General features: G+C 39.6%; 1 protein-coding gene across 5 annotated transcripts in view; it reads right to left on the reverse strand.

The window, feature by feature from the left end:
* Positions 1 to 4037: 4037 nt before the first annotated feature.
* LOC149840081 (long chain base biosynthesis protein 1b-like) overlaps positions 4038 to 26383 on the reverse strand; it is a 39658-nt gene continuing 17312 nt past the window's right edge. For 4 of the 5 annotated variants that reach the window (XM_090003026.1, XM_090003028.1, XM_090003030.1 and 1 more), the window contains 6 exons: positions 10390 to 10564; positions 9847 to 9987; positions 9660 to 9755; positions 6497 to 6638; positions 4989 to 5116; positions 4398 to 4898 (listed from right to left, as the gene is read on the reverse strand). In XM_090003026.1, coding sequence (XP_089859152.1) covers positions 4722 to 4898; positions 4989 to 5116; positions 6497 to 6638; positions 9660 to 9755; positions 9847 to 9987; positions 10390 to 10564 — 859 coding nt within the window. In that variant the 3' untranslated portion in view covers positions 4398 to 4721. Of the gene's footprint in view, positions 4899 to 4988; positions 5117 to 6496; positions 6639 to 9659; positions 9756 to 9846; positions 9988 to 10389; positions 10565 to 26383 lie in introns of all 5 variants that reach the window. The other variant, XR_016431385.1, reaches the window with a different exon arrangement.

Consider the following 26383-nt stretch of genomic DNA (forward strand, 5'->3'; position numbering starts at 1 on the left):
GAGCAGATCCAGTGTTCTGAGAAGAACACCAGGCAGTTCACCTTTATAAAGTGTTCTGCCCTATTAGGGCAAGGCACGTACTGGCTACCCCTATTAAAAACAAAAGACACCCTTCCATTAAAGGGAGAGCGGATCCTGTCAAACCCTGGTAAGATTAGCAATGTCACCCAATGTTTACAACCACAAATTGTAAACGCTGGGTGAGATTGCTAAACACTTGGGGCACGTTTGGAAGAGAAAAACATACTAATAAGAAGAATTTTTTTTGCTTATGATAAGTTTTGATATGAGATTTTTTTTTTAATATTTTCTTTTACTTGTTTGTGTGCATGAGGATGAGGAGGGGGAGAAAGAGGGGCATGGCTAAGAAGAGAAGATGAGGGAGAGGAGAAGGGAGGAGATGAGGGCGAAGAAGAAGGAGAAGGGACTTGATGTTGTGGAAGAGGGCGGCCTGCTACCTGACGGTGTATCCACAGCGATCAGATGACAGGTGGCAAGTGTTTTTCGGCAGCTTCCTGGTGTATCCTCCCGGTCGAGCTCCTAGTCCAGCCAGAAATCCGCCAAGTTGACTGTTATCTAGGTTAGGGAAGATAGATGATCAAAGTGAGGGCGGTGATGAAACGGTGAAAAGCAAACTTTTCCAACGAAATTTTGGCTACACCTTTGATTGGCCAAAATTTTGTAGAAGGGCAAGGATAGGGTTTTCGATTGGGCGATAGGTGCGGATGGTGATTTCTGTCTGACCGGTTTGGGCCTGGTCAGGAGGGGCGGGCCAACGATGATTGTGCCGCTGCCGCCTACCAATGGGCTGCAACGGCAGTCGGTGAACTTGAGGAGGTGGTGGTGATGGTGGTGGGTGGTGAGATAATGGGTGGTGGTGGTGGGGAGTAGACCACCATTTTATTTTATCTTGGTAGAAAATATTTATCTACCTCTCTCTTTGAAGAATGTTTCTTTTCAAAAAATATACCTTTTAGAAAAACTCTCTCAGATAAAAAAGTTTATCCTGTTTGGAAGCGTCAGAAAAACTAACCGAATTTTCCATCTCGTATCACTTTTCCTACGTCTTTCTTACTTTCGAACGTGCCCATAGAGTATTCGATCTCGAATGCATCGACGATACATGTTACGTCATCATATCAAACCTTGTGCTTATTAATGGATTTCCCCCTATCTTTCAATTACCATCATTCTCTATTTTTTATTTATTTAGGAAAAATCCCAATTCAAATCTGTTGTATGGCCCACCTCTAAACGGTTAAAACTCTTCTATCACCCTCTTAGCCTACCAGGAAGTATGCTACTTTTGCCTTAAGGTAATAAACACACATTTCATGTATGAGAAATGATCGTATTGAGACAAAAATGACGTGTTTTTTTTTTTAGAAAATTTGCATGGGGTTTGCAAAATTTGTGACATTCGCACATGAAAAGGGTAAAAAGGTCTTAATTTTTTTTTAAATCTGCAAAATTATTCATTTTGAAGGATTTGATAAATTATGAAGCATTTTTTAAAATGCAGCATTTTTGTAGTACAGTACAATCATTTTTTTTTGTTTCAAGTATCGAATTCTTGACATCCTTCAACTTAAACACATTAAACTGATTCACTTAACGAGGCCTCATGTTCTCCCGAACGAGATTTTTTTTTTTTACTAAGGATGTTGAAATCACCCTCAAAATCAAAGACCTAGTCATGCTGGCTCAGTGTAAACCCGTGGTGCACTCCTTGGCTCCAGAGAATCACCAAGCTTCAGCTGAGCAAGGGCTTATCTCTTGTCCTCAGGGGGCTGATGCTTATGAGAATGAAACCCTGCCGTCTAGTGGCCAAGGCGCACCAAACCCTTGTGGCTTTGGGCTACTGACTGAGTTAACACTTTTGTCTAGAGCACTCACAGACTTATACCTCATCGTTGACATTAGCTTAACACACCAGGCATCCTTCAGTACACTGGAAGAAGGGGAAAAAAGAAAAGAAAAAGATGAACACCAAAAATCTGATGTCACTTGAGAGATGTGCTTTTTGGGAGCTTATTCAATGTTATCTATCCTCTCTATAAACAATTTGGTTTTGGGCGTTCTGACGTAACGGTGGGCGTGAAAAGGTTTGTGCTTATATTTAACTACCAATTGTAAAAACCTTTTATTCTCCATGTGCACTAAAGACAAGAGAGGATGGAACAGTGAGTCAGGCAGGTCATCTTTTTGAGGCAAGAGATGATTTCACACTCACATGCAGCCCTGTATCTGTCAAAAGTTTCATCTATCTTTTCTAATATCTAGATAAATCTCGTGCTTTTAGATATCAAGAATTCAATTATAATTGAAACAGTTATTCAAACCCTCTCCTTTCTCTTTGTGATTTCAACTTTTTTATTTTTCTGATAGAGTTTTTAAAATGGACTGCTATATAATCATTCATGATGGTCCCATTGCTTCCATATCTCACACCTCATTGCTGTCATCATCAGTTAGGCTCATCAATCTTCCTTCCTTAGCATATCGTACCAACACTTATGTGCAAGTTAAAGAAGTGTTAATGGTGGACTCGAAGGGTCCCATTAATATATACGGTTTGTGAAATTTCATGCCAAACCAGGTCCTGACCTGACTCGAGTTTCAGTTAAGATCCACAAATTTTCAATGTAAAAATGATAAAAATTATTATTTTACTGGGTATGGTCCGAATGTGGTTCATGCAATCCCTATAGGATCTGGGCATGGTTTCTCTTATGGTGAGTCCGATTAGACTTGGACCTGGTACCATCATTTCAAATCAGGTTTGGGTCTGGTTATATCTGAGTTCAAACCAAACCCGACCCATTGATAACCCTAATGCAACAAGTACAAGCACACGCGTGCACGTGGAGCAGATCCATTAATCTGGCCCGAGTACTTGAGCCACACAAAATACAGAAATTGCTTGTGAAAAAAAATCATTGCACCCATTAGCAATTTTATGTGGCCCGAGTACTTTATAAAGTACTCAAACCCGATCACCTAACCATGCCTCTCCTGCAACATTTGGTAATGGTGTCATTATGTACAAATACCTCTAGATCTCCATGGTGTTAGTTATTTTGATCCAATCCAACCTCATGGATAGAATCAACATGTTCAAAATAGCAGAGACCGGATTTTGGGTCATGTTTTTTTTAACAAAAAAAACACGATTTTTATGACCCGAGAAATTATCACATTGTAAGCAATTGATTTTTGTAGCCTTATAAAAATCTGTTTACAAGTGGTAATCGGACTATTCAAAAACCCATTCCCACTAAGCAAAACATGTAACAACAAAAAAAACATGAAGAAAAATTAAGGAAAAAAACGTTTGCACGGAATGACATCATTTCCAATTATCCCATATAGAGATGTAGCCAAGTGTTTTATAAAGACGCTTGTAAGAACAATAGAAATGAGTAGAAAATGGTATAAAGGTATAACAAAAAATTATGTTTATCACTTAAAATGAATTTTAGGTGTTCTTATTAAAAAAATTAAATAAAATTTTATAAATAAAAATTAAATTTTGGAGACTTGAAAAAAGTATTTCCAATGTCAAGCAAGTTCATTTTGGGAGAAATATATTTTCCATTTTTCAGAAGTTAGTATATTACAAAGCTTCAAAAGCAAAAAAGGTGCATATCTTCACCAAGCATGTGTAGTTTCACAACCAACGGGCTCCGCGTGGTTTGTAGGAGGTGTCAGTGCACGTCTCCTTGTGGTGGGACGTTGCAGGTTCGAAACCCCAGTGGTACATCCAATAATAACTGATGGGGGTCTGCCTAAACCCAGCTGGCCTTTCAAAAAAAAAAAGATAACTATGGTCTTTTGTTTTGAATGATACTAGGAAGAATATTCTTGCAATTTTAAACAAAAACACATGAATTTTGCATCTTCCCAAAAACAAGGCACAATGTATTTATTGTACTTTACCAAAACCAGGCAATGTTTTTCTAAGAAACAGTTGTCTCACGAAAGTACCCTGCCTAGAGTGATGGAACATAAAGCTACCATGAAATTTTGGAATTTATCAATGAAAATAAAATTTGAACAAACTTACGATAACATCCACATTCAATTCCTTCATAAAGGACGAATATAAATACTAGTTTGAGCTTTAAGGCTGCAAAGGTCTTTTTGCTTTTTGAGACAATAAACATAGACATTTGCATTTTCTGTTAATGAATTCCAATAACTGTTAAAAGAACCATGTGACATGCATAAAGGGCTGGAAAAAAAATGCCAAACCTGTTCAAAACAAGAGTGGAATATTATAGAAATTCAAAATCTTGACAAGGGGTGAACCAAGCGCTTGCGCGAACGAAGAAGCGGATCAATCAGAATGGAGACAACGAGGAGAGGCAAAAGAGGGCGAGCCCCGAAAAGAGGAGTAATGCTTCCTAGCACGGGACACAGAATTAATTAATTAAGGTTTCTGTTCAGTAATAGATAACAACAATATGATACAAAATTGTGCTTCTGTCAATAACATCAGAAGAAAGAGAACATTTCAGATCAACTTCTAATGAAACAAAATAAAGCAATAGAAGGATTAAATCTCCTGTTTACATGACTTGAACAGTCAATGATTCTTCTTTTTTATGTAAGCTGACATACCATGATCGCTTTCTGACTGGACGGGAGTGAAACCAGTTCAAATGGTAGAATTCAGCATTGCAGCAAATACAGGAACAGCCAATCAACCAGAAGAGCAGCTATGAGTTATCAGGGAAAACAGACTTGGCAACAAGCTTCAGTGACTCTGATGCCTTCAACAGATCTGACTCTGACTGGGCAGAAGAAACAAACAAGCGAATCCCAGCTGGAAGAATGCAATGATCAAGTGCTGACCTTTTCGAAACAACAAGAAGCACAAAATGTTCTCTCAGCACCTGAGAAACAACTTAGGTTGTGAGGCTTATTCATCTTTCAATCAGTTGGCCAAAAATATTCAAGAGAAGTTAACGAACTAGTTATCTTACTCTTTCAACAATATCTTCAAGTAACTGCAGATCACCCTTGAAGGAGCCAGTAGAATTCTTTAATTTAAGAAAGACAATAGGTGACAAAGGATGGCTGCTAATTACAAGTCCTGGTACATCCGACAAACCTGCAAATCCCAAGTGAAATTTAGAGAGACCTCCAGGCATCAATGTAATAAACAACAGTGTCAAGGTCGCCACCTCTCTCTCTCTCTCTCTCTCTCTCTCTCTCTCTATATATATATATATATATATATATATATATATATATATATATATATATATATAGAGAGAGAGAGAGAGAGAGATTTAACACTTCTACAGGTTTTTCCACAGAAGTGAGAAAAAGGAGAGCAACAACAACAACTACGCCTTCATCCCAAAATAATTGGGGTCGGCGATATGAACCAAAAAAGAAAATCATTATGGGTCTTCCACATGAATCCTTCTCCTCCAATCATTTCTATCCAATGTCATGTCCTCGGTGAGGTTCAAAGCATTCATATCATTTCCTATCACCTCCATCCATGTCTTCCTAGGCCTACCCCGACCTCTTTTAACTAATATATTTTCCCATTTCTCCATCCTTCTAACTGGAGCATCATTAGGCCTTCACCGAATATGTCCAAACCATCGTAAACGATTCTCTCTCATTTTATTTTCAATGGGTGCAACGCCTACCTTCTTACGTATCTCATAAAACTTTCCCTTCAACCGCAAAGGCATTCTACGATTGCACAACACACCAGTTGCACTTTTCCATTTCATCCACCCAACCTTTATCCTATGATTTACATCTCCATCAATTTCTCCATACTTTTGAATGATAGATCCCAAATATTTGAAACAATCATCCACCGGTATTTCTTGCTCACCAAGCTTCACTACACTCCCATCACTACTTCGTTGCTTATTAAACCGACACTCTATGTATTTTGTCTTACTCAACTTAAAACCTCTTGCTTCCAATGTCTGTCTCCATAATTCTAACTTAGCATTAACCCCAGCTCTAGACTCATCAATCAAAACAATATCATCAGCAAACAACATACACCACGGCACATTTTCTTGAATTGATCTCGTAAGCTCATCCATCACTATAGCAAATAGGAAAGGGCTTAAAGCAGATCCTTGATGTAACCCAACCGTTATAGGAAAATTGGTTGTCACCCCTCCACAAGTGCGGACATTGGTTACTACTCCTTCATACATATCTTTAATTATTCTAATGTACTTGAGAGAAACACCTTTCTTCATCATTGTCCACCAGAGAACGTTCCTAGGTACTCTATCGAGAAAAAGGAGAGCATGATGTTATAATTAAAGCTCCAAATTGAAAGTATTGTGATATTACGAGAAATTTGGCATTTTCACAAAAAAATTTGAGAATTTCAGTTTCACTTTTTTAAATATTCAATATTCATTTTTTTTTTCGGAAATACCCCCAATATGTGACACCAGCATTGGTTACTTCACACCACACACACACACCTTTAATAAGAAAATACCTTTCCATAGGAGAGAAATATTATCCTTCAGCTTTGACAGCAAATTAGGATTTTCCTCCAAAACATTGAGAGCAGTTATTGCAGCAGTTGCGAGATATGGTGGCAAAGATGCAGAAAATACATAACCAGAGCTGCTGAGACGCTGCAAGGTAATATGAAAAATTTCATCAATTTATCTGGAATGAACTTCCTTTTTAGTAATAGAGGATAATAAGCACTCGATAACTGCACATATATATATATATAGAGAGAGAGAGAGTAACGAGTAGCTCCTAAACTGTCCTGAACACCTTCAAACAGACAAGGTTTTCGGCTGTCACATGAATACTCCATTTTGACTGCAGTTCTGTATCCCTTTACATACAAGTCGGACTGGAAACTTCATAAAAATGGTTGTATCTCCATATCCGTAGCCATATCCATGTGACATAGATTTCGGATGTTTGATTAATCTGAACTCATAGACATTCTATATAGTTTACTTTGCAGAAAACATGTATTAGATTAGGCATTTTTTGTGTTTAGGTGTGTATTTAGAGCCGTTGATTTCTCATATTGCACCAAAACTTATGAAATAGAAAATTAGAAATGGAGGATTCTTATTGAATTGATTTGATCCAAAGCATGGTTTCTAGTGAATAAGCAATGTTGAATGCATCTGTAAGTTAGGATTAAGCAAGAAACATGCACAACTATATTTTTTAGAAGTGTTTAGGATGGTTTAGGATATAAACTGTTTCGAAGCTACCCATCTAGAGAGAGAGAGATGGGTAGCTCCGAAACAGTTTATATCCTAAACCACCATAATAAACTTCTAAAAAATATAGTTGTGCATGTTTCTTGCTTTCTCATATATATATATATATATGAAAATATTTGCGTGATATGGGTTTCTTGCTACCCATCTCTCTCTCTCATATATATATATATATATATATATACATACATATATATATATATAGAGAGAGAGAGAGAGAGTAACCCCCCCCCCAGTTAGAACTCATAGGGGGAGGTTGTTTTGACCAAATCTGACATCATGGATGTATTCAACATGGTCAAAATAGTAGAAATCAACTCTTGAATCATAATTTTTGGACATAAAAACATGTTTTTTTGAGGTTTGAAAATTTGGTACATTGTAGGCCGTTTATTTTTCAACCCTCATAAAATCTGACATATATGTCAGAAAAACATGATCCAAAGGTCAATTTCCACTAAACTTAATATGTAGATCACATCTGGAGGGTTAGATGTATAAAAAAAACTGAAAAACTGAAAATATTACATTTTTTCAGTAGGGGGTTCCTTACCCACGAGTGTAGCCAATATATATATATATATATATATATATGTCACATCAGGGCATGATCCCTTCATTATTCTCACTAAACTTGCATCATATATTTACAAAAGGTGACCAGAAGAGTTTTCAAATATTACAGAAAAACAATCCATCCCAACCACTTGGTCAAACCTATTTACGCTGGTCATGTTTAGACTGGATAATAGCAGACTTCAACCACTTTGGCAATTCCCTAACATCTAGATGGAAGTGGAAAATCTTATTAAAAAAAGGATGAAAGTGGAAAATCCAGTGGACTATAAGGACTTCACTTTTGAGGGTCTACAAAAAATCTGGTGCTGGTTCGTAAAAACCTTCCAAAAATTCTATGGCTGGAGAGAAGCAATTATTATTGCCAAAATAAGATTCCTTTAGTCCTATTATTGGCCAAATCCAACACGATATAAGCATCTAAGCTAGTGTCTCTTGGCCAAACACAAATATCCCTCAGCCTAGGATCCACCAAATTGCCACTGATTAGACTCAAAATAACCCTCTCTTTTTAGTAAATTCCATTTTGCTTAGCTTTCCAAACAATATAAAGAGGAGGGGGGGGGGGGGTCATCCGAGCTGCTAACCTATATATTACTACTTATGAAGGAGCGATGAGGCCATTAGGGAGACAAAAACTATTTGTATTGTAATATTTTAAAATTGACAAAGTATTTTGGGTTGAATGTCATTTACTAAATTGTTTAGTTTTTTTTTTGTTTTCATAGGAGATACATCACACACATTTTGCAAAATGACAACATGAGTGATATGGTTTTTATTGTCATTTACTAAATTGTTTGTTGTTTGAATGTAATTTAGTAAAGAGAATTTAGAAAAGCAACTTAAATGGTATCCTATGGGTACATGAGAGAGAGAGAGAGAGAGAGAGAGAGAGATTAGGAAAGCTATTTACATGGGATCTAAGTCACACGGATTCGGCATTTGCTGAAGAATCCATAACGAATGAATACAGTTCAGATACGGCTCCGGACACGGTCAAAATCATACCGTGTCCCACCACTGCAGCCCAAAAAACTGTCATCCTAATCTTATATAGATGAGGACTATTTTGACCTTCTAAATGCCATTTTAAAAAATTTGAAATTCAAACCCACCATAAATGCTCCTTTTTGTCCTTAAATGTGATCATGAAAATTAGAAATTGACAATATTGTGCTTGCTGAATTGCTTGTAAAAATGCATTTATTGTTCTTGGGGACTGTGATATTCCTTTCAAATTAGAGACCAATCTTGTTGTTCATATACTTTAGAATGCTTAAATAAATTATAAATAATATATATATATATATATATACTTGCCGAATCCTAGTTTTTGAAAATTGTCATTCGTATGACTCATAGAGTTTCTGTATCCGTACATATGTGACATAGCATGGAATCCTATGGGAGAGATTAGGAAAGCTACTTAAATTGGGGGAGGGGGAGAGTTTACAAAAGCCGTTCACATGCCAACATTAGATTTAATTATCACCTCTCTCTATCTCCTAAGCATGTATTAATTCTTTAAAAAATTTAGCCAAATTATAGATAATTTTTCAAGTTGCCAAATTGAATGTTGTCAATTAGCATTAATATTTGATGCTAAGCTTTACTGGGTGTGTCTTTACTCATCAATCATCATGTTTGATCTGCATGTGCATGTACATGACCCTTTCGTAAGGACAGGCCTTTTTCTAGTCAATCTAATGTAGTCATGATTTCCTTACCACTTAATTCACAGAGATGGAGTATTTCTATTCTAGCAAGAAAACTAAAAACTTTAACAAATAATTAAAAAACTTAAAAAACAAATAACAGAGTACTCACTTGATGGTCAACAACTCTGACACTTCCAGTACAAAATCCACCATCAGTTGCTAATGCATGTCCCATAGAAGCAGTGATAATATCAATTTTCTCAACCTGCACTTATCATAAATTTTTGACCTATCACACGAAATAAGGTGAATACAACAAACACAAGTTGACCTAATCAAGCCACCATAGAACTTACAGGAACTCCATAATGCTCAGACAAGCCTCGTCCAGATTTCCCAAGTACACCAAATGAATTGCTCTCTTCCAACAATACTCGAAAATGATACTTTTCTTTCAACCGGATTATTTCATCTAACGGAGTAATTTGTCCAGAGTTCTGCAATTAACCACAAAGGAAGTATTGTGGATCCTTCATATGAAGAACAATCTAAAGAATGGGTTTTAAGGGGTACATACAATACAAGTTTATCCATATATTCTGAAGAAATATCTTTCTTCCACAATTAAAAGATCTCAAACGGTGAATTAGAACAAAGTACAAGGTGTAGCACATGACCAACTATGCATTGTACAAGCGCACACTTTCATTAAATGATGCAGTTCTTTGCCATTTATAAAGGCTTAAGTGTCCAGGTAACTTTTTACAGTCAGGCACAAAGACAAAACAGCATGTTAACATGTCTTACTTTGTAGGTTAGAGGAGCATTAAATGAAAATTTTTCAAATAATATAAATGAAATAACTTGAAGGGAATTTAATATTAGCAATCAAACTTAACCTGGTATATAGCTTCGACCACTATGTAACGACGCAACTGTTTCACCCGCTTATTTTCTTTAGTAATTTTCTCCAGTGTACTTTCCAGTGACTTCATATCATTATGCCTGAAAAACTTAACAGTGCTTCTTGATAGATAAAGACCATTTTGTATCGCCCAGTGCACACCTTCGTCACTGAACATGAAGTCAACCAATAAATCAGTTTACAACACTTACAGAGAAAAAACCAATGATTCAGTCAGCCAAGCACCAATAAGAAGAACAATAAGTCATAAATAACACATAAAAAATCAAGAGTAACTACTTCATAAGAGAGTCAGGAACCAACACCAACTACTCAACATTAACTTAAGTGTGCAACTGCTGCATGAGTTTTTCATCTTCTGTTTACATCAAGGATCTGCTTTAAGCCCTTTCCTATTTGCTATAGTGATGGATGAGCTTACGAGATCAATTCAAGAAAATGTGCCGTGGTGTATGTTGTCTGCTGATGATATTGTTTTGATTGATGAGTCTAGAGCTGGGGTTAATGCTAAGTTAGAATTATGGAGACAAACATTAGAAGCAAGAGGTTTTAAGTTGAGTAAGAGTAACACAGAATACATGGAATGTCGGTTTAGTAAGCAACGAAGTAGTGATGGGAGTGTAGTGAAGCTTGGTGAGCAAGAAATATCGGTGGATGGTTGTTTCAAATATTTGGGATCTATCATTCAAAAGTATGGAGAAATTGATGGAGATGTAAATCATAGGATAAAGGTTGGGTGGATGAAATGGAAAAGTGCAACTGGAGTGTTGTGCGATCGTAGAATGCCATTGCGGTTGAAGGGAAAGTTTTATAGGACGACTATTAGGCCCGCTTTACTATATGGTACAGAATGTTGGGCTGCCAAGAGACATCATATTCAAAAAATGAGTGTAGCTGAGATGCGTATGCTGAGATGGATGTGTGGAAATACAATAAAAGATAAGATTCGGAACAAGGAGATACGTAAGAAAGTAGGCGTTGCACCCATTGAAAATAAGATGAGAGAGAATCGTTTACGGTGGTTTGGACATATTCGGCGAAGGCCTAATGATGCTCCAGTTAGAAGGATGGAGAAATGGAAAAATATATTAGTTAAAAGAGGTCGGGGTAGGCCTAGGAAGACATGGATGGAGGTGATAGGAAAGGATATGAATGCTTTGAACCTCACGAGGACATGGCATTGGATAGAAATGATTGGAGGAGAAGGATTCATGTGGAAGACCCAGAATGATTTTCTTTTTTGGTTCATATCGCCGACCCCAATTGTTTTGGGATGAAGGCATAGTTGTTGTAAAACCCACGTTAAAAAAAAAAAAATTTATCAGACCCGGGTCAGGTCGGGACCCGACCCAGGCCCGCCCTCGTTGGGGTTTTAAAACCCGACGCAGGGTGAGGGCAAAACCCTCCCCTGTGCGTCGCGCCCTGCCCTGCCCACGCTGCTCCACCCCTCGGTAGGATAGGGAAACCCTTTTAGGGTTTCCCCGAAGATCGCCCTCCCCCGAAGTCTTTAAGAGAAGGGCAGGAGGGGAGGGGAGGCACACCTCCCTTCTCTCCTCCTCCTCCTCCTCTCCTCCCGACGTTGTTGCCTCTCTCCAATCACTGCCACCGACGACCTCGCAAGGGAGTCGACATCGACGACAGCGCCCCCCTTCCAGGTACGCCCTCTATCTCCTCGTCTTCTCTCCTTCCTCTGTGGCCACCAGCGATCGTCGCCGTCGGCGACCTCACCTCTCCGCCTCTCCCATCTCTCGTTTCTTCGGCGGCCACTGACGACCAGAGCCGACGACCTCCCCATCACCGTCCCTCCCTTTCGTCTCCCATTCTTTTCGCCAGCAACCCTCATCAGAACTCCAGTGAGCTACCCCTGACACCGCCTATTCCTCTCGCTGCCTCTTCGTATCCTGGCTATCGCTTGCAAACACAGTTGTCGCTGGCGACCTCCGCAAGCCCCAATCATCGCAGTCATGGTCGTTCGACCATCGTTGCCTCGACATCGACGACATCGAGTCCCCTCAACTCCCCCGCTTTGACATCCTCGTCGGCACCTCCTCTTCGGCAACCCCAGGTAAGCCCTCCCACCTCTTCTTCTACCTTCTCCTCTCCCGACAGCCGCAGGCAGGGGCCAAAGGCACTTGCGTCTCTCTCTCTGCTTACCTTCCAACAGGGGCCATCGGCCCCTGCCCCTCTTATTTTAAAAACCCAGCAGCGGCCGATGGCCCCTACCATTTTTTTTCAAGCCCGACAGGGGCCTTTGGCCCCCCCCCCTCCTCTTTTAAAGACCAGCAGGGGCCGATGGCCCCTGCCCTTTTTCTCCATGAACGACAGGGGCCATTGGCCCCTACCTCCTCTTTTGAAAGCCGCAGGGGGCCTTTGGCCCCTGCACTCCCTCTCTCTGCTCATTTTTCCGGTAGGGGCCATCGGCCCCTGCCATTTCTCTTTCTGGTAGGGGCCAAAGGCCCCTGCTCTTCCTTTTAAAGCCAGCAGGAGCCTTCGGCTCCTGCCTCCCTTTTTTTTTTTGAAACCCAGCAAGGGTCGATGGCCCCTGCCCCTCTCTTAGTCGTCTGGCAGGGGCCGATGGCCCCTGCCCTTCTTTAAATATCCGACAGGGGCCGATGGCCCCTGCACCTGTTTCCTTTGGCGGCATGGGTCATTGGACCCTACCCCATTCTGTTTCAAGTTGGCAGGGATCGTTGATCCCTGCCTTGTTTTGCAGAGAAGCTGAGACCCCAGTCCTTTCTTGCCGTTTTCCCTATTCATTTAAATGCATACTAATAACGTACCTTTGCAGCTTAAGCAACAGGCCCCATTCGTGCTCTGCGGCCCGTCCCTCGTTTTATCCTCACGCGTAGGAGTACGCAGCTACACAACATTCCGAGATAGGGTAAAGTCGCACAAAGGGCAATAAATGAACCTATTTAAGCTGAAATAATTAAGATGCCCATGCTAGACATGCTTAGAGTTATTGCTTCTGCATTGCATATTATCTTGTTTGTATGGTCATGGGTCGAGGTACAATTTTATTCTTCGATCATTATTTTGCATAGTTGCTTATGAGTTTGAGGTGTGGTTTCGTACTTCGTGCAATACCTATGCTCTTGTTTGCTTGCATATATTTTTGCCTGCACGTTTTCTTTGAGTGAGGTACGACTTCGTGTCTCATGTATTACTTATGACCTTATGTGTTTGCATATCTAAGTGGCCAAGGTATGATTTTGGTACCTCGTGTATTACTTATGTGCTTTTCCCTCGATGTGCGGCATCGCAAGTCGAGAGTTGCTTGTTGTCATGTTATAATCTGCATATGATCACATTTATGATAAATATGTACTTACATAAATGTAGTCTTGTGCCTATCCTGATTTCACTTGTTTTCAAAACACTAGAAGTTGTGCTTGTGCATTTCAGTTCTTTAAAAACGAGTTTCCTTCTGCGAACCCGGTGCTCTTCAAAATGCACAATTTTTGCAAAGTATAATTAAGTTTTGCAGGATTGCGAAGTCACATTTGGCCCCTCCCAAGTCCACACACTTGGGAGAAATGTTTTATAACATTGATTCAAGTTGCGGCTCAATTTGAATAACCCCTATTGGGGGCAGGAGCCTATGATCGAGTGAGGTTCTGTTGAAGGACCCATTCTCCATTTATTAAACCTAGTGTCGCGTGTCGTGCGAATCATGTCGATATTAAGATAAATTTTGGAGGCAAGATTGATACTGATGTGCCTTGTGTGAATGACTCAATGTGGCATTGTGGCTTTTAAGGATGAATCGTGTCAAATGAGCACTCCTATATTCTTCGAATCGTTATGAAGTTGTGTGTTGGGTATTCCTTTTGAGAAGCTTACGCACCTCCCTTTCTTCAGTATAGCGTATTTTTAGACATGCACGACATGTTAAGTACTTTGTTGATCGGACGAGAGATCCGAGACGACCTTGTATCATGAAATATGCAAAATATTGTTGAAATGAATTCAAGACTTATCTTGCCAAATTGTGTTGTGTTACTTCTTATGCAAATAATATTTGTTGGGTTTTCTGTGGTGAAACCATATCCCTTTCATCGTAGTCGTACTTATGACAAGTACGATCGTACTTTTTGACAAGTACGTCTTCTTACGTTGCGATGATTGGATGAGTAGGTTGCGGCAACCTCGATGAGTGCAAATAACAAAATGTTGTGATCACCTAAATAGGTGATGATTCCGCCTTCACCGGCAATGTAACGCCCCAAATTTCAAACTTGCGAACCTTTTTAGAAAAACAGGCAAGAGACTAGAAATATCTCTTTCCTTAAGAGTTGGTTTATGAAATCAGCGGAAGATTTTTCTTTGATAAATCATAAGGCAAGCTGACAACTCTGGGCACGTTAGCTAAAAGAACCAAAACGCACAAAAATTCGGATATCCTAAGGGAAATCCGATACAAACCCAAGCGTCCAAGACGCGAGCTAAGAGCAGGAAGAAGAAGTCTTGAAGTCATCTTGCAATCGCGCCATCGCCCGTAGTGTACCTAATCATCACCTGTACCCATAGAATGGGTTAGTTTCGTGAAAAACTAATAGGTGCACAAGAGAGACTAACAGGAAACTGAATTAAGTACATTTAATTCAGTAGGCTACGCAGTTTAAAGCAGATATGCAGTTAAACAGGTAAGCAATGCAAGCAGGTGAATAGTGCAAACACGTAAGCAGTACAAGCGAATAAGGCGTGCGAGCGAGTAAGTAGTGCAAGCGAGTAAGCAGTGCAAATGCGTAAGTAGTGCAAACAGTAAGCAGTTCAACGCAAGTAAGCAGTGCAACTGACCAACACAGCATACTATCCATTTGATCGTAAGCTGTGAACTACTACGCAACAAGCTTGTCCTCGTTCCTAGAACGAGGTCTCTGCATCTAATCACCACCAGGACATAGCTTGTCACTCACTACTTTTAACCAACGCTTTGTCCTGAACGACCTTAATCTATCCTTATCTCTCAAAATCTTACGCAGCTAACCGTCACCGGTTATGACGCACTAAGGCGTCATACCTTCTCAGAAAAGCTCACCCTTCCGTAGAAGGTCCAAAACAAGATCGCTAACTCAAATCGCTAACGATCTGATTTTCACACCTAAGTCAAGCATGTAATCATGCTAAAACAGAAAGCTGAAACTATGAATTCATAGTTGGCTATCACAAACAATCTCAGAAGATCGTCACAGCTCACCATAACTTTTTATGGTAAGCAAAAACACAAGATCCACGTCGGATCGTTCGGTCCGAGAGATATACAACTGGACAAGGAATTACCGTCCTAGAGGGTATACCTGATCTTGGACCCTACACTTCCTCACAGGAGTTCACCGTCTTTGCGGCTACTCGTTCATGGACAGTGTACATCCTCACAGAGATCTCCCACTCTAGCCGGGTCACCTGATCTAGGAAATGTATAACCTCACAGTGAAACCTTTGGGAGTTTAGTCCCTAACAAATGTCATATCCAATGAAAATCATTGTGATACACGCATCCACACAAATGACCGCTCTCAGGGTCGATAGCCACTAATACAAACAACAAGATCAACGCCCGGATCACCTGGTCTGAGACATGTATAACCTCACAAGGAATTCCGCCCTAGATGGTATACCTGGTCTTGGACCATACACTTCCTCACAGGAGTTCACCGTCTTCGCGGCTACCCGTTCGTGGACAGTGTACATCCTCACAGAGAATCTACCACTCTAGCCGGGTACCTGGTCTTGATCATACACGCCCTCGCAGATAATCCTTTGGAGATCAGGTGCTCGACAAACACCCTACTCGGTGATACACGCATCTATACAATCGACTGCTCCGAACAGTTGACTGCTCTCGATGTCAGTAGCCACAATATGGGCACAAGCATGTATATCAGCAATATGCATCGTATCACTCCACGCAGAAGCATATAATCATACGCATCGTATGATTGCCACAAGGAATATTGCAATCCTCAAATAGGCCCTCAAAGCATATGTAAACGACACATGAGAACGCGCAGATATGACAATTCAGTTGATTCTATGGGCGAAGGGTAACTAACTCTACCCGTCAGCCAAACAAAACAACTGAATAAGACAAGCACTCATAACAATGCTCGTAAAACATATAATTACCATAAAATGGCTCAGTCCATCGACAAGTAATTAAATTAATTGTAAGGCATAAACCATTACATCACAAGCCATTCATAAGCAATCATACGGCAACAGTTATATCACAATATGTAAGCAACTTATAAGACAAGCGGCCACATCAATCCTAGTTGCCACCAGTTCGTAGATTACGAGCTGTATGCAATCACATCAATCATAAGAGATGCAAGCCAACAAGTGCTACGCTACAATAAGCACCAAACAGTTCGACCAAGGGATAAAGCAAGTCACATGCTAATATGTAGCAACTGGTATAATGCTATTATTATAAGCATTTAACTAGTATGAGAAACTCATTATTACTCTGCAAAGAACTGCGTAAGCAGTTTAACCAACTAGAGTAACGCTTTGACAGGCGTGCACAGTTCAACGAGTAGCATACTGAACTATCGAGCAAGCAAGCGAATTAGTAGTGCAAGCGAAGCAGTAGTGCAAGTGAAGCAGTAGTGCAAGCGAAGCAGTAGTGCAAGTGAATCAGTAGTGCAAGCGAATCCGTAGTGCAAGCGAATCTCACGACCCACGACCAGTGTGAACAGACCTTATGTTTCGATAATTACTGGCCTGCGGGTACGCGCAGGCAAAACGTAGAAACAACTGAGACTAGTTCGGGCGTCTGTTATTCTATGTATTTTCAATAACCCGAATAGCTAGTTGAGTCCGCTCCAAAGGGAACGGCCTTAGCCAAGAGAGGATTCCCCAGAGGCTGAAAAGCAGTGTCACGGATGCATCCAACTTCTGCAGAAGTGTTGAGCTAACTTGTGTAGCCCCTATCCCCTAACTCCAATGACTGGAGAGGTCGGATCTTTGCCCGTGGGGTGGTTGTTAACAACATGTCCATTGGAGTTTTTGTACCGATATGTCCTCTCCCTTGACAGACAACCAGAAGCGAACGGGTGCGTTAGGAGTTGCTTAACTAACGACCCATTCTATGTTGTGGTCTTTAAACCACTCGAGCATCTTGCCTGTGAAGGCGAATGTGAGGCCATTTATGTGATTACAACGTTTTGCATTTAGCGTTGTTCGAGGTCGCACGACCGTCTCATCCGATCATCGCAGTACTAGACGTGTCGTGCACGACTACAAGTACTCTAGGATGAAGGGGGTATAGCTCGTCAATAGAAGCCTCAACAGGAGTGTTTCACAAAGATGTAAAGTTTATCAACTTTACTCTATCTTTTGAAACAGCAGTACCTTGTGCCAACATTATGCATGTGATTTTCTCGAATCACATCCGCTATCGGGGTATCTACATGCATCGCATGACTCGACACCGGCCTCGATAGACGGGATACGGGTTTCTCAACAGGACACCCGCTAAGAAGTTCGCTCGAACCCCCAATTCGGGATCACCCGAGATATGCCAAAAATGGCGAGCAGAACCGGCCAGTCACATCCTTCCAAATGCTTCGATTTGGAGCAGTCTTTGGTGCTTTTGCGCAGCTCCCTGAAACCTCAAGTCAACTCTGCAGGACTGCACGCACGAAGAGCCAGGATCCTTGCGAGGTATCTCTCTCCTTAGACGAGGATGTGTCGCTCGCTCCCGACTGAACTCTTGTCGCAAGAGGGAGGGGTAAATGCCCCTTGCATCCTCCACGAGGATGCCTTTAAGGCATACGCAAAGAGCAAGAATCTGCACGTCATCTGCAATAGCAAGGCAATACCAACACATATGCAAAGGCAAGAGCCTAGGCGCAAAGCGCGACGGCAAAGTAAAGGCGGTAAGTAGAAGTGCAACGCAAACCCTCGCACAACGCGCGACGGCAAGTAAAAACTGTAAGCAGGAGTGCAACGCAGAACCTTTGCACGATGCGCAACGGCAAAGTAAAGGAACTGTAAACAGGAGTGCGACACAAAACCTGTGCGCGATGCGCAACGGCAAAGTAAAGGACAAGGATCGTGAAACCGCGTCCTTGAGTTAAATGCGTACTCGTATAAATATATATGATATATATATATGCATATATATTTATTTAATTGTCCTTTTTAGTTAATTGAACTCAATTCAATTGTCCAAGTCTTCTGTGCAATCTTCCCCTACCTTGAAAGGTGACGGTCCTCATATGCCAGCTGCGTAGGTTAGCACGAGCTCAAGCCATGAAAAGTGAGCAAGATCCACCGTTCAACCTGCGATGCTTAGAGCTTTAGTATGCTATACCATAAAGAAAACAAACAGGAGGTGAGTCCGACAAGACCCGATGCGAAGCAAAACAAGGGACTTCGCTCCCTGCAGACACGCTGCGGAAGCAGAGGCCTGGGGCACGAGCCCTGCTTAGCGCGGCAGGAACAGGGGAGGAGAGCCCTGGCTTTCTGCCAGCGAACAGAGGCAGGTAGGCCTGCTCCCTGCCAGCCAAAGCAGACCGAGAAGACAAGCAGGGAGCAACCGCTCCCTATTTGTAGAAGACTCAGGCGGCTAGGGTTCAACCCTTGCCGACCTGCCAGAGGACGAGGGGGGCGGAGCGGAGCCCCCCTGTCGGAACAACAAACGAAGGCAGGGGCGGCAAAGGCATCACCCCTACCTTCCGACCAAAAAGGAAGGTGGCGGCAGAGGGGCGTCGCCTCTGCCAGTCCGCTGGAAAAGGTGTTAATAGGGGCATAGCCCCTGTCGGCGGGTCAAAAGGAGAAAAAGAGAAGGGAAGGGGGGTTAAGCCCCTTCCCTGACCTCACCTAGCGGAGGGTGCCGAAAGGCTGGTGCCCTCCGATCGGCCAGCAAGAGAGAGCAAGGAGGGAGGTCGCGGCCCTCCCTGTCAAAAGAGAAGAGAGAGAATAGGGAGGGGGCCGGGCCCCTTCCCTGACTAATGGGAAACAAAGGTAAGGGGTTACGCCCTTTTCCGGATATCAGCTAGCAAAGGGAAAGGGGCGCAGCCCCTCCCTGTCGACTGAGAGGAGAAGAAGACAAGGGTGCAGGAAGGGGGCTCGACCCCTCCTTGACCCAAAGAGGCAGCAGGGAGGGATCGACCCTCCCCTGTCGTCATAGGTAGTAGGGAGGGCTCGACCCTCCCCTGCCGAAAGAACCACGAAGAGGCAGGGGCTCAGACCCTGCCGAGAAAACCACAAAAGGCAGGGGGGCAGAAGCCCCTACCGAAAAGATAGGCCGACATAGGGAGCTCCGCTCCCTGCCGGCAAAACAAGAGGGACAGGGGTGTGAAAGTATCTTCAACAAGATACTTAGATCAAGACCTTAATATTCTTGATAATAAACCCGGCACGAATACACAATAAGAACACTTTAGAACACTTGTGCACAAAAGCATAACTCACAAATGCACAAAGGCATAAAAATAATGGAATCAATTTATTGAGCACTTGAGCTTTGACTCAAAGCCATGAGAGAACACTAAGGGGAGAGCCCCTATTTATAACCACACAAAAGGAGCCTTGGAGGGCTCCACTCATAGACGTTGGAGCCCCTCCAACGGTCACAAATGTGACCGTTGGAGGGGCCCAACGTCTATTTGAGTGGGCCCCCCAAGGTACCTTTAGGTACAAAAATAAAAGAAAAAGAAAACTAAAATAAATTACAAACACATTCATAAAGTGAATGTGCGTAAAATAGAGGAAAAGACTAAACTACCCCTACGGCTAAACAAAATAGAAATATATATTTTATATATATAATAAGTAGATACATATACATATATATTAATATATGTATATGTATTACCTTATATATAAAATATATATATTACATTAAGTGATTAGGTACATAATTTAACACCCCCCCTCAAACTTAGGGGGGGATGACCAAGAGTTTGCTAAGAAGAAAGTTGAAACGCGGATCACACAAGGCTTTGGTGAAGAAATCCGCCAATTGATATTTGGACGTGACATATGGAAGGTCAATGATTCCTTTGAGGTACGCCTCCCGAACATAATGACAATCCATCTCTATGTGTTTGGTCCGCTCATGAAAAGTATGATTTTTAGCGATATAAATCGCACTTTTGTTGTCACAGCAAAGCTTGGTAGGTCCTTCAATAGTGATCCCCATGTCTTCCAGCAACTGATGAATCCAAACAATTTTCATGATAGTAGTCGCCATGGCACGATATTCGGCTTCAGTTGATGATAGAGACACCTTTTGTTGTTTCTTGCATCTCCATGAGATTAATGAGTCTCCTAAGAAAACACAAAATCCAGTGGTGGAGTGACGGTTATTTGGGTCACCTCCCCAATCAGAGTCAGTATAAGCAATTAATTTTAACTCAGAAGAGGAAGACAAAAAAACTCCCTTATTAATAGTGTGCTTTAGATATCTTACGACATGTAAGATAGCACCCATGTGAACAAAAGTTGGTGCATGCTGAAACTGACTTGCCGTATGCACCGCATGTGAGATATTTGGTCTGGTGATACTTAGGTACATCAACGATCCTACTAGTTGCCTGTAGGGAGTAGGATCGAAGAGAGGAACACCATCATCAATCTTCATTTTAGCTCCTACTACAGCAGGAGTTTCACAAATTTTATCATCCGTAATACCTGACCTGTCAATAATCTCATATGCCAGCTTAGTTTGAGACAAAAAATATCCTCTATGAGAGTAAGCTACCTCAATACCCAGAAAATAAGTTAAGAAACCCAAGTCAGACATTTCAAACTTATCCTTTAAAATGGATTTTATGCTTTTAATCCTTTTAGAATCGCTCCCAGTTATAAGCATATCATCCACATATAGTAGTAGAATAACAATCCCTGTATTAGATTTTCTAACAAACAAAGCAGTATCAGTAAAGCAGGATGAAAAACCATTATCTAACATTACAGAGTTAAACCTATCATACCAAGCCTTGGGAGCTTGTTTTAAACCATAAAGTGTTTTCTGAAGGCGAAGCACTTTTCCTTTAGGAGACTCCATTCCAGGAGGAGCATCCATATATACTTCTTCATTTAGATCTCCGTTTAAAAAGGCATTCTTAACATCCATCTGATAGATGTTCCATTTATTGATTGAGGCAACAGTTATAAGACATCGGACGGTGACCATCCGAGCTACCGGGGCAAAGGTCTCCTCATAATCAATCCCATATTTTTGACCATATCCTTTAGCAACTAAGCGGACCTTATATCTCTCAAGAGACCCATCACTCTTAGTCTTGACCTTAAATACTCATCTACATCCTATTGCTTTCTTGTCTTTAGGGAGGTCTTGAAACTCCCATGTCTTTGCTTTCTTTAGAGCTTCAAGTTCATTATTCATAGCGACTATCCATTCCAGACATTTTTGTGCTTCCTCGAAGTTCCTATGTTCTATGTAAGAGTGAATGGCGCTTAGACAGGCTCTATATTTAGGCGAAAAGGACTCATATGAGATGAACCTAGAAGGGGGTCTTCTTAGTCTTTCGGTCCTACGAAGATTTTCATCACTCAAAGGAGTAGTCTCATTATCATATCTTTCGAGGGCACTTCTGAAAGTATTCCTATCTCTATGAGAGTAGGTTATGGGATCTCTATGTGGTTTTTCACTGATATGTTGATGAAGTGTTGAGGACTCAGAATGGGTTTCATTATTACTTAAGTTATTTTGATTTGATTCATCATCACTAGTATCATCATCATCAGTCAATAAATTAAACAGAAAAGAATAGTCAATATTCTCGTCATTAGTTTCAAGTTTTTCGAAACCACTAATATTTTCCAAGAAGCTTACATTTCTAGAAACATATAGTTTATCACTTTTAATATCATAACAGCGAAAGCCTTTTTGAGTTTCAGAATAACCAAGAAAGGCACAAGGAAGGGCCTTGGGAGAGAGTTTGTCATTTTTATCAGTAAGGACAAAACATTTGCATCCAAAAACCCTTAACCTGCTGTAATCAGGTTCTTTTTCGTATAACTTTTCAAATGGGGAAATCTTGTTCAAGTTTTTAGATGAAAGTCTATTTATGAGATAGACAGATGTAAGGGCTGCCTCAGCCCAAAGTTTTTTCGGAATATTTTGTGAAATGAGCAAAGTTCGTGTTGTTTCAATAATGTGCCTATGTTTTCGTTCTGCCAACCCATTTTGTTGGGGGGTTTTAGGACAAGACTTTTGATGGAGAATTCCATAATTTTCAAGATAATTTTTGAATTCATTGGAAAGATATTCGCCACCCGAATCGGTTCTAAGAATTTTTAAATTTCCATTGAATTGATTTAAAACCATCATATGAAATGTTTTAAAAGTTGAAAAAACTTCATGTTTATGTTTAAGAAAATATATCCAACTAAACCTAGTAAAATCGTCCACAAAGATAACATAGTATGAGAAACCTCCCTTAGATATCACTGGAGTCGGACCCCATACATCGGAGTGAACAATTTTAAAAGGTTTTGTTGTAAACATAGATCTTTGAGGAAAAGGAAGACTTCTCATTTTTCCAAGAATACATTCATTACAAACAAAATTTTCATTACAAAGATGCTTAATAAAAGGCAAATAAGATATTTTAACAATGTTGGGATGACCCAATCTCTTATGCCATACATGAATATCTTTGTTTTGAGCAACATTACAAAATTGATTCTTGGGAATTTTAAGAAAATCAACATAGTAGAGGTCTCCTCTCCTAGAGCCTTCCCCAATCAACTTCTCGGACTGGCGATCCTGTATCCAACATTTATCAGAAGAAAACTTTATATCGCAACCATAGTCCGAGAGTTGAGAAACGGAAAGTAAGTTTAAGTTTAGTTTTGGTATAAGACGAATTTTTGGGATAAAGAAGTCTTGTTTTTTCAAAATTGCCCATTCCTTTAATTTCAAGAGGTGTTCCATCCGCCGTTGAGACAAAAGATGGAAGAAAATTTTTAGAATAATCAGAAAGAAAGCAAGGACTTGGAGTCATATGAAATGAAGCACCGGAATCAAGGAGCCAAGATGTCTTACCGAGAGAGAATGAGGATGACATAGCTGTTAAAATATGTGTATTATCGACATTTGTAATCTCGTATATATTTATATTCATATATATATAGATATATATAGATATATACATATATATATATATATGTATATATATATATCTATATATATATATATGAATATAAATATATATACTTTATTTCACCCAAAAGGGTATTTCTGTAAATTCCTGTTTTACGCATATTCCATTTTGGAATAATGCTTGTAATTTTTATTTTTATTTTTATTTTTCTTCTTTATTTTTCTTCTTTTTCCCTTTTTTATTTTTTGGCTTTTGCGCCACATAGGGAGGCTCCCCAAAGAGTCGTTGGGGAGCCTCCAACGGTCACATATGTGACCGTTGGGGGCTCCCAACGACTCTCTTGGGAGCCCCCTTTGTGGCTCCTTCTTATGCTTATAAATAGGGGCTCTCCCCTTTGTATTTTTGTATCCTAGAGGGAGCTTATGCTCCATTGTAATGGGGTTTTTACCCCTTCTCCATTATTCTTCAATGATATGCAACTTATGACTTTATGTCATATTTTTCCCTTTTTATGGGTTTTATGTGTTAGCACATTATGTGCTTATGTTGTTTCCCTTTAATGGGTATATTTGCACTTCACGTGCATAAGTATGGGTTCATTATTGAACCCAATGTATTTCAAGTCACTTTCTAACATGGTATCAGAGCAAGGTCACGATGGGGTTGTCCTTTGGTGCAACGGAAAGCGTGTCGCTCAAGAAATGGTGAAGTATTCATTGCTCTTCCTTTTTGCTTTGAAGTTATCCGGTATGTATCCCTTTTCTTAAAATATTATGCATTTGAAAATATGTTTCTTGCATATAGTTTGTTCGTTTAATGGTTATGATAGTTGAATTATGTCTTTTCACATTTCGTGTGCTCGTATATTTTAAAATTATATCCCTCTAAGAATTGTGTTTATCGAACTACTCATCGCATATAATAGCAATTTATGTTTTTTTAAAATTGCCTTCAATTATGTGAGATTTAAAATTCTTACATAACTATCTCATGATTGACCTATAAGTTAATTTTTAAAATTATATATATGATTTCTTGTTAAAGTAATGATCTTTGCTCAAAATTTCTTAACTCTCATATGAACCCATATTTGATTTGAGTTCCGCTTTTGATTATAAATTTTAGTGCATTTTTTGAAAAATTTGATATAATCCTTATATGAAAATCTATCACATCTAAAAATCTTTGTTGAATCCTAAAGTAGTTCTTGTTAATGATAACTTATAAGAACTCCTAAAAGTTTTTCAATGTTTCTTTTTTGAAAAAATGTTTATGATAAACCATTAGGAAAGAATTTTTAAAAGTAATTTCTCACACTACATAGAGTGCATAGTTCATCTTTTGCATCCTTTTGGTATAAATGATTTCATTTTTCATCTTTATAAACTTGTTGGTTTGTATTTTTCATAAGGTTTCGAAACCTCTTAATAATATCTTTTAAAAAAAATGCCTACATTGACCATAATATGGTTTTCTTTGTCCTCAATTGCAATTGTTAAATTTTGAGAATTTCAAGCATTGCTCTTTTTATAAAGTGCATACTTGCTCACTTTTGTGTATTTTTGTGTTTTGTGCACATTTGTTTCTCAAATATTTGTGCTTGTATGCATTCCCTCTTTTTTATGAAATACATGCCTTAGTGCATGTTTGTTTACACCTTGGTGTGTATTTGTTCAAGTATTGTATGAGTGCCTTCGTGCACATCTTTCATAAAGCCTTTTGTGCTCACATGTGTATTGTCTCTTCGTAGACATGTTTACATTATGGATCCTTTATGCACATTTATTTTTGTGAAAAATATAATGAATTTAGATATTGAGTCCTTTTTAAATCATTGTAAGTGCTTTTAGCACTTTGAATGTTTCCGCATATCTCATCACAATCAAAGGTTTTTTAAAATTGTTGTATGGGATTTAATCCCAAATTTATAAATTTTCAAGTGTTTTAAATATTCATTCCTTGAGTATTGTGTTAAAGCCTTCTTTGTGAACCATTACGGTTCTTATAATTTCTTTGATTAAAGCTTGATTGTCTTGATGAATTCTTTATGTTGTTGTGTTTATTGCTTAATAAGTCCTTTTTGGTATAAATGACTTGTTTGAAGATTAAGCATAATTTGTGTTTATGCAAAATTGTTGTTATAAAGCACATTATTGATTATTAGACCTTTTGATTCAATTTTTTAATCGGTCCTCTTTTCTTTATTCCTTAAAGTGTTTATTGCCTTTTTGTGGCATTTATATTTGTCCATCACATGTTATTTAATGCATCTTCTATTTGGCCTTATTATTATATTAGAGATGTTTGTTGAGGTGAGTTATGGGCACCTCGTGTTATATCATTTTAGTTTGTCCACCTTCCATATTATAGATGGTTGTTGAGGTGAGTTATAGGCACCTTGGGACTCTAAAATGATTTGTTGTATGATCTCTAATTATGAGTGTGTCACTCATTTTTTCTCTTGTGGCCATTGATATTATGGATGCTTCTATGTAAATGTGATGGACATATGGTGTTTTAAAACCTTAAAAGTTTTAAGGTATATTAAATCAAGGGTTTTGGGATTATTGCCCAACCTTTTCTTGTTTATGAATCTTATGAGTGCATTTGCACATTTATGATTTTGTGTTCTTGTGATTTTGCACAAGTATTCTAAGTGTTCTTGGTGTGTGTATGTTCACACATTTGTTCTCAAGAATTTTATTTTATCGATTATAGTATCTTGTTGAAGATATTTTTTACATGCATGTTATTGTTATGAGAATTCATTTTAAAAGGAGTATTGTTTTATTCAAGGTTTATTTTCATTACAAGTTTATTGCCTCAAAAGTCTTTTCCTTTTATGCCCATTATCTAAGTGTCATCATATGTAGACAAGAA

Source organism: Nuphar pumila, chromosome 4, assembly GCF_984573655.1.
Source record: "Nuphar pumila chromosome 4, dmNupPumi1.hap1.1, whole genome shotgun sequence".
NCBI lineage: Eukaryota > Viridiplantae > Streptophyta > Magnoliopsida > Nymphaeales > Nymphaeaceae > Nuphar > Nuphar pumila.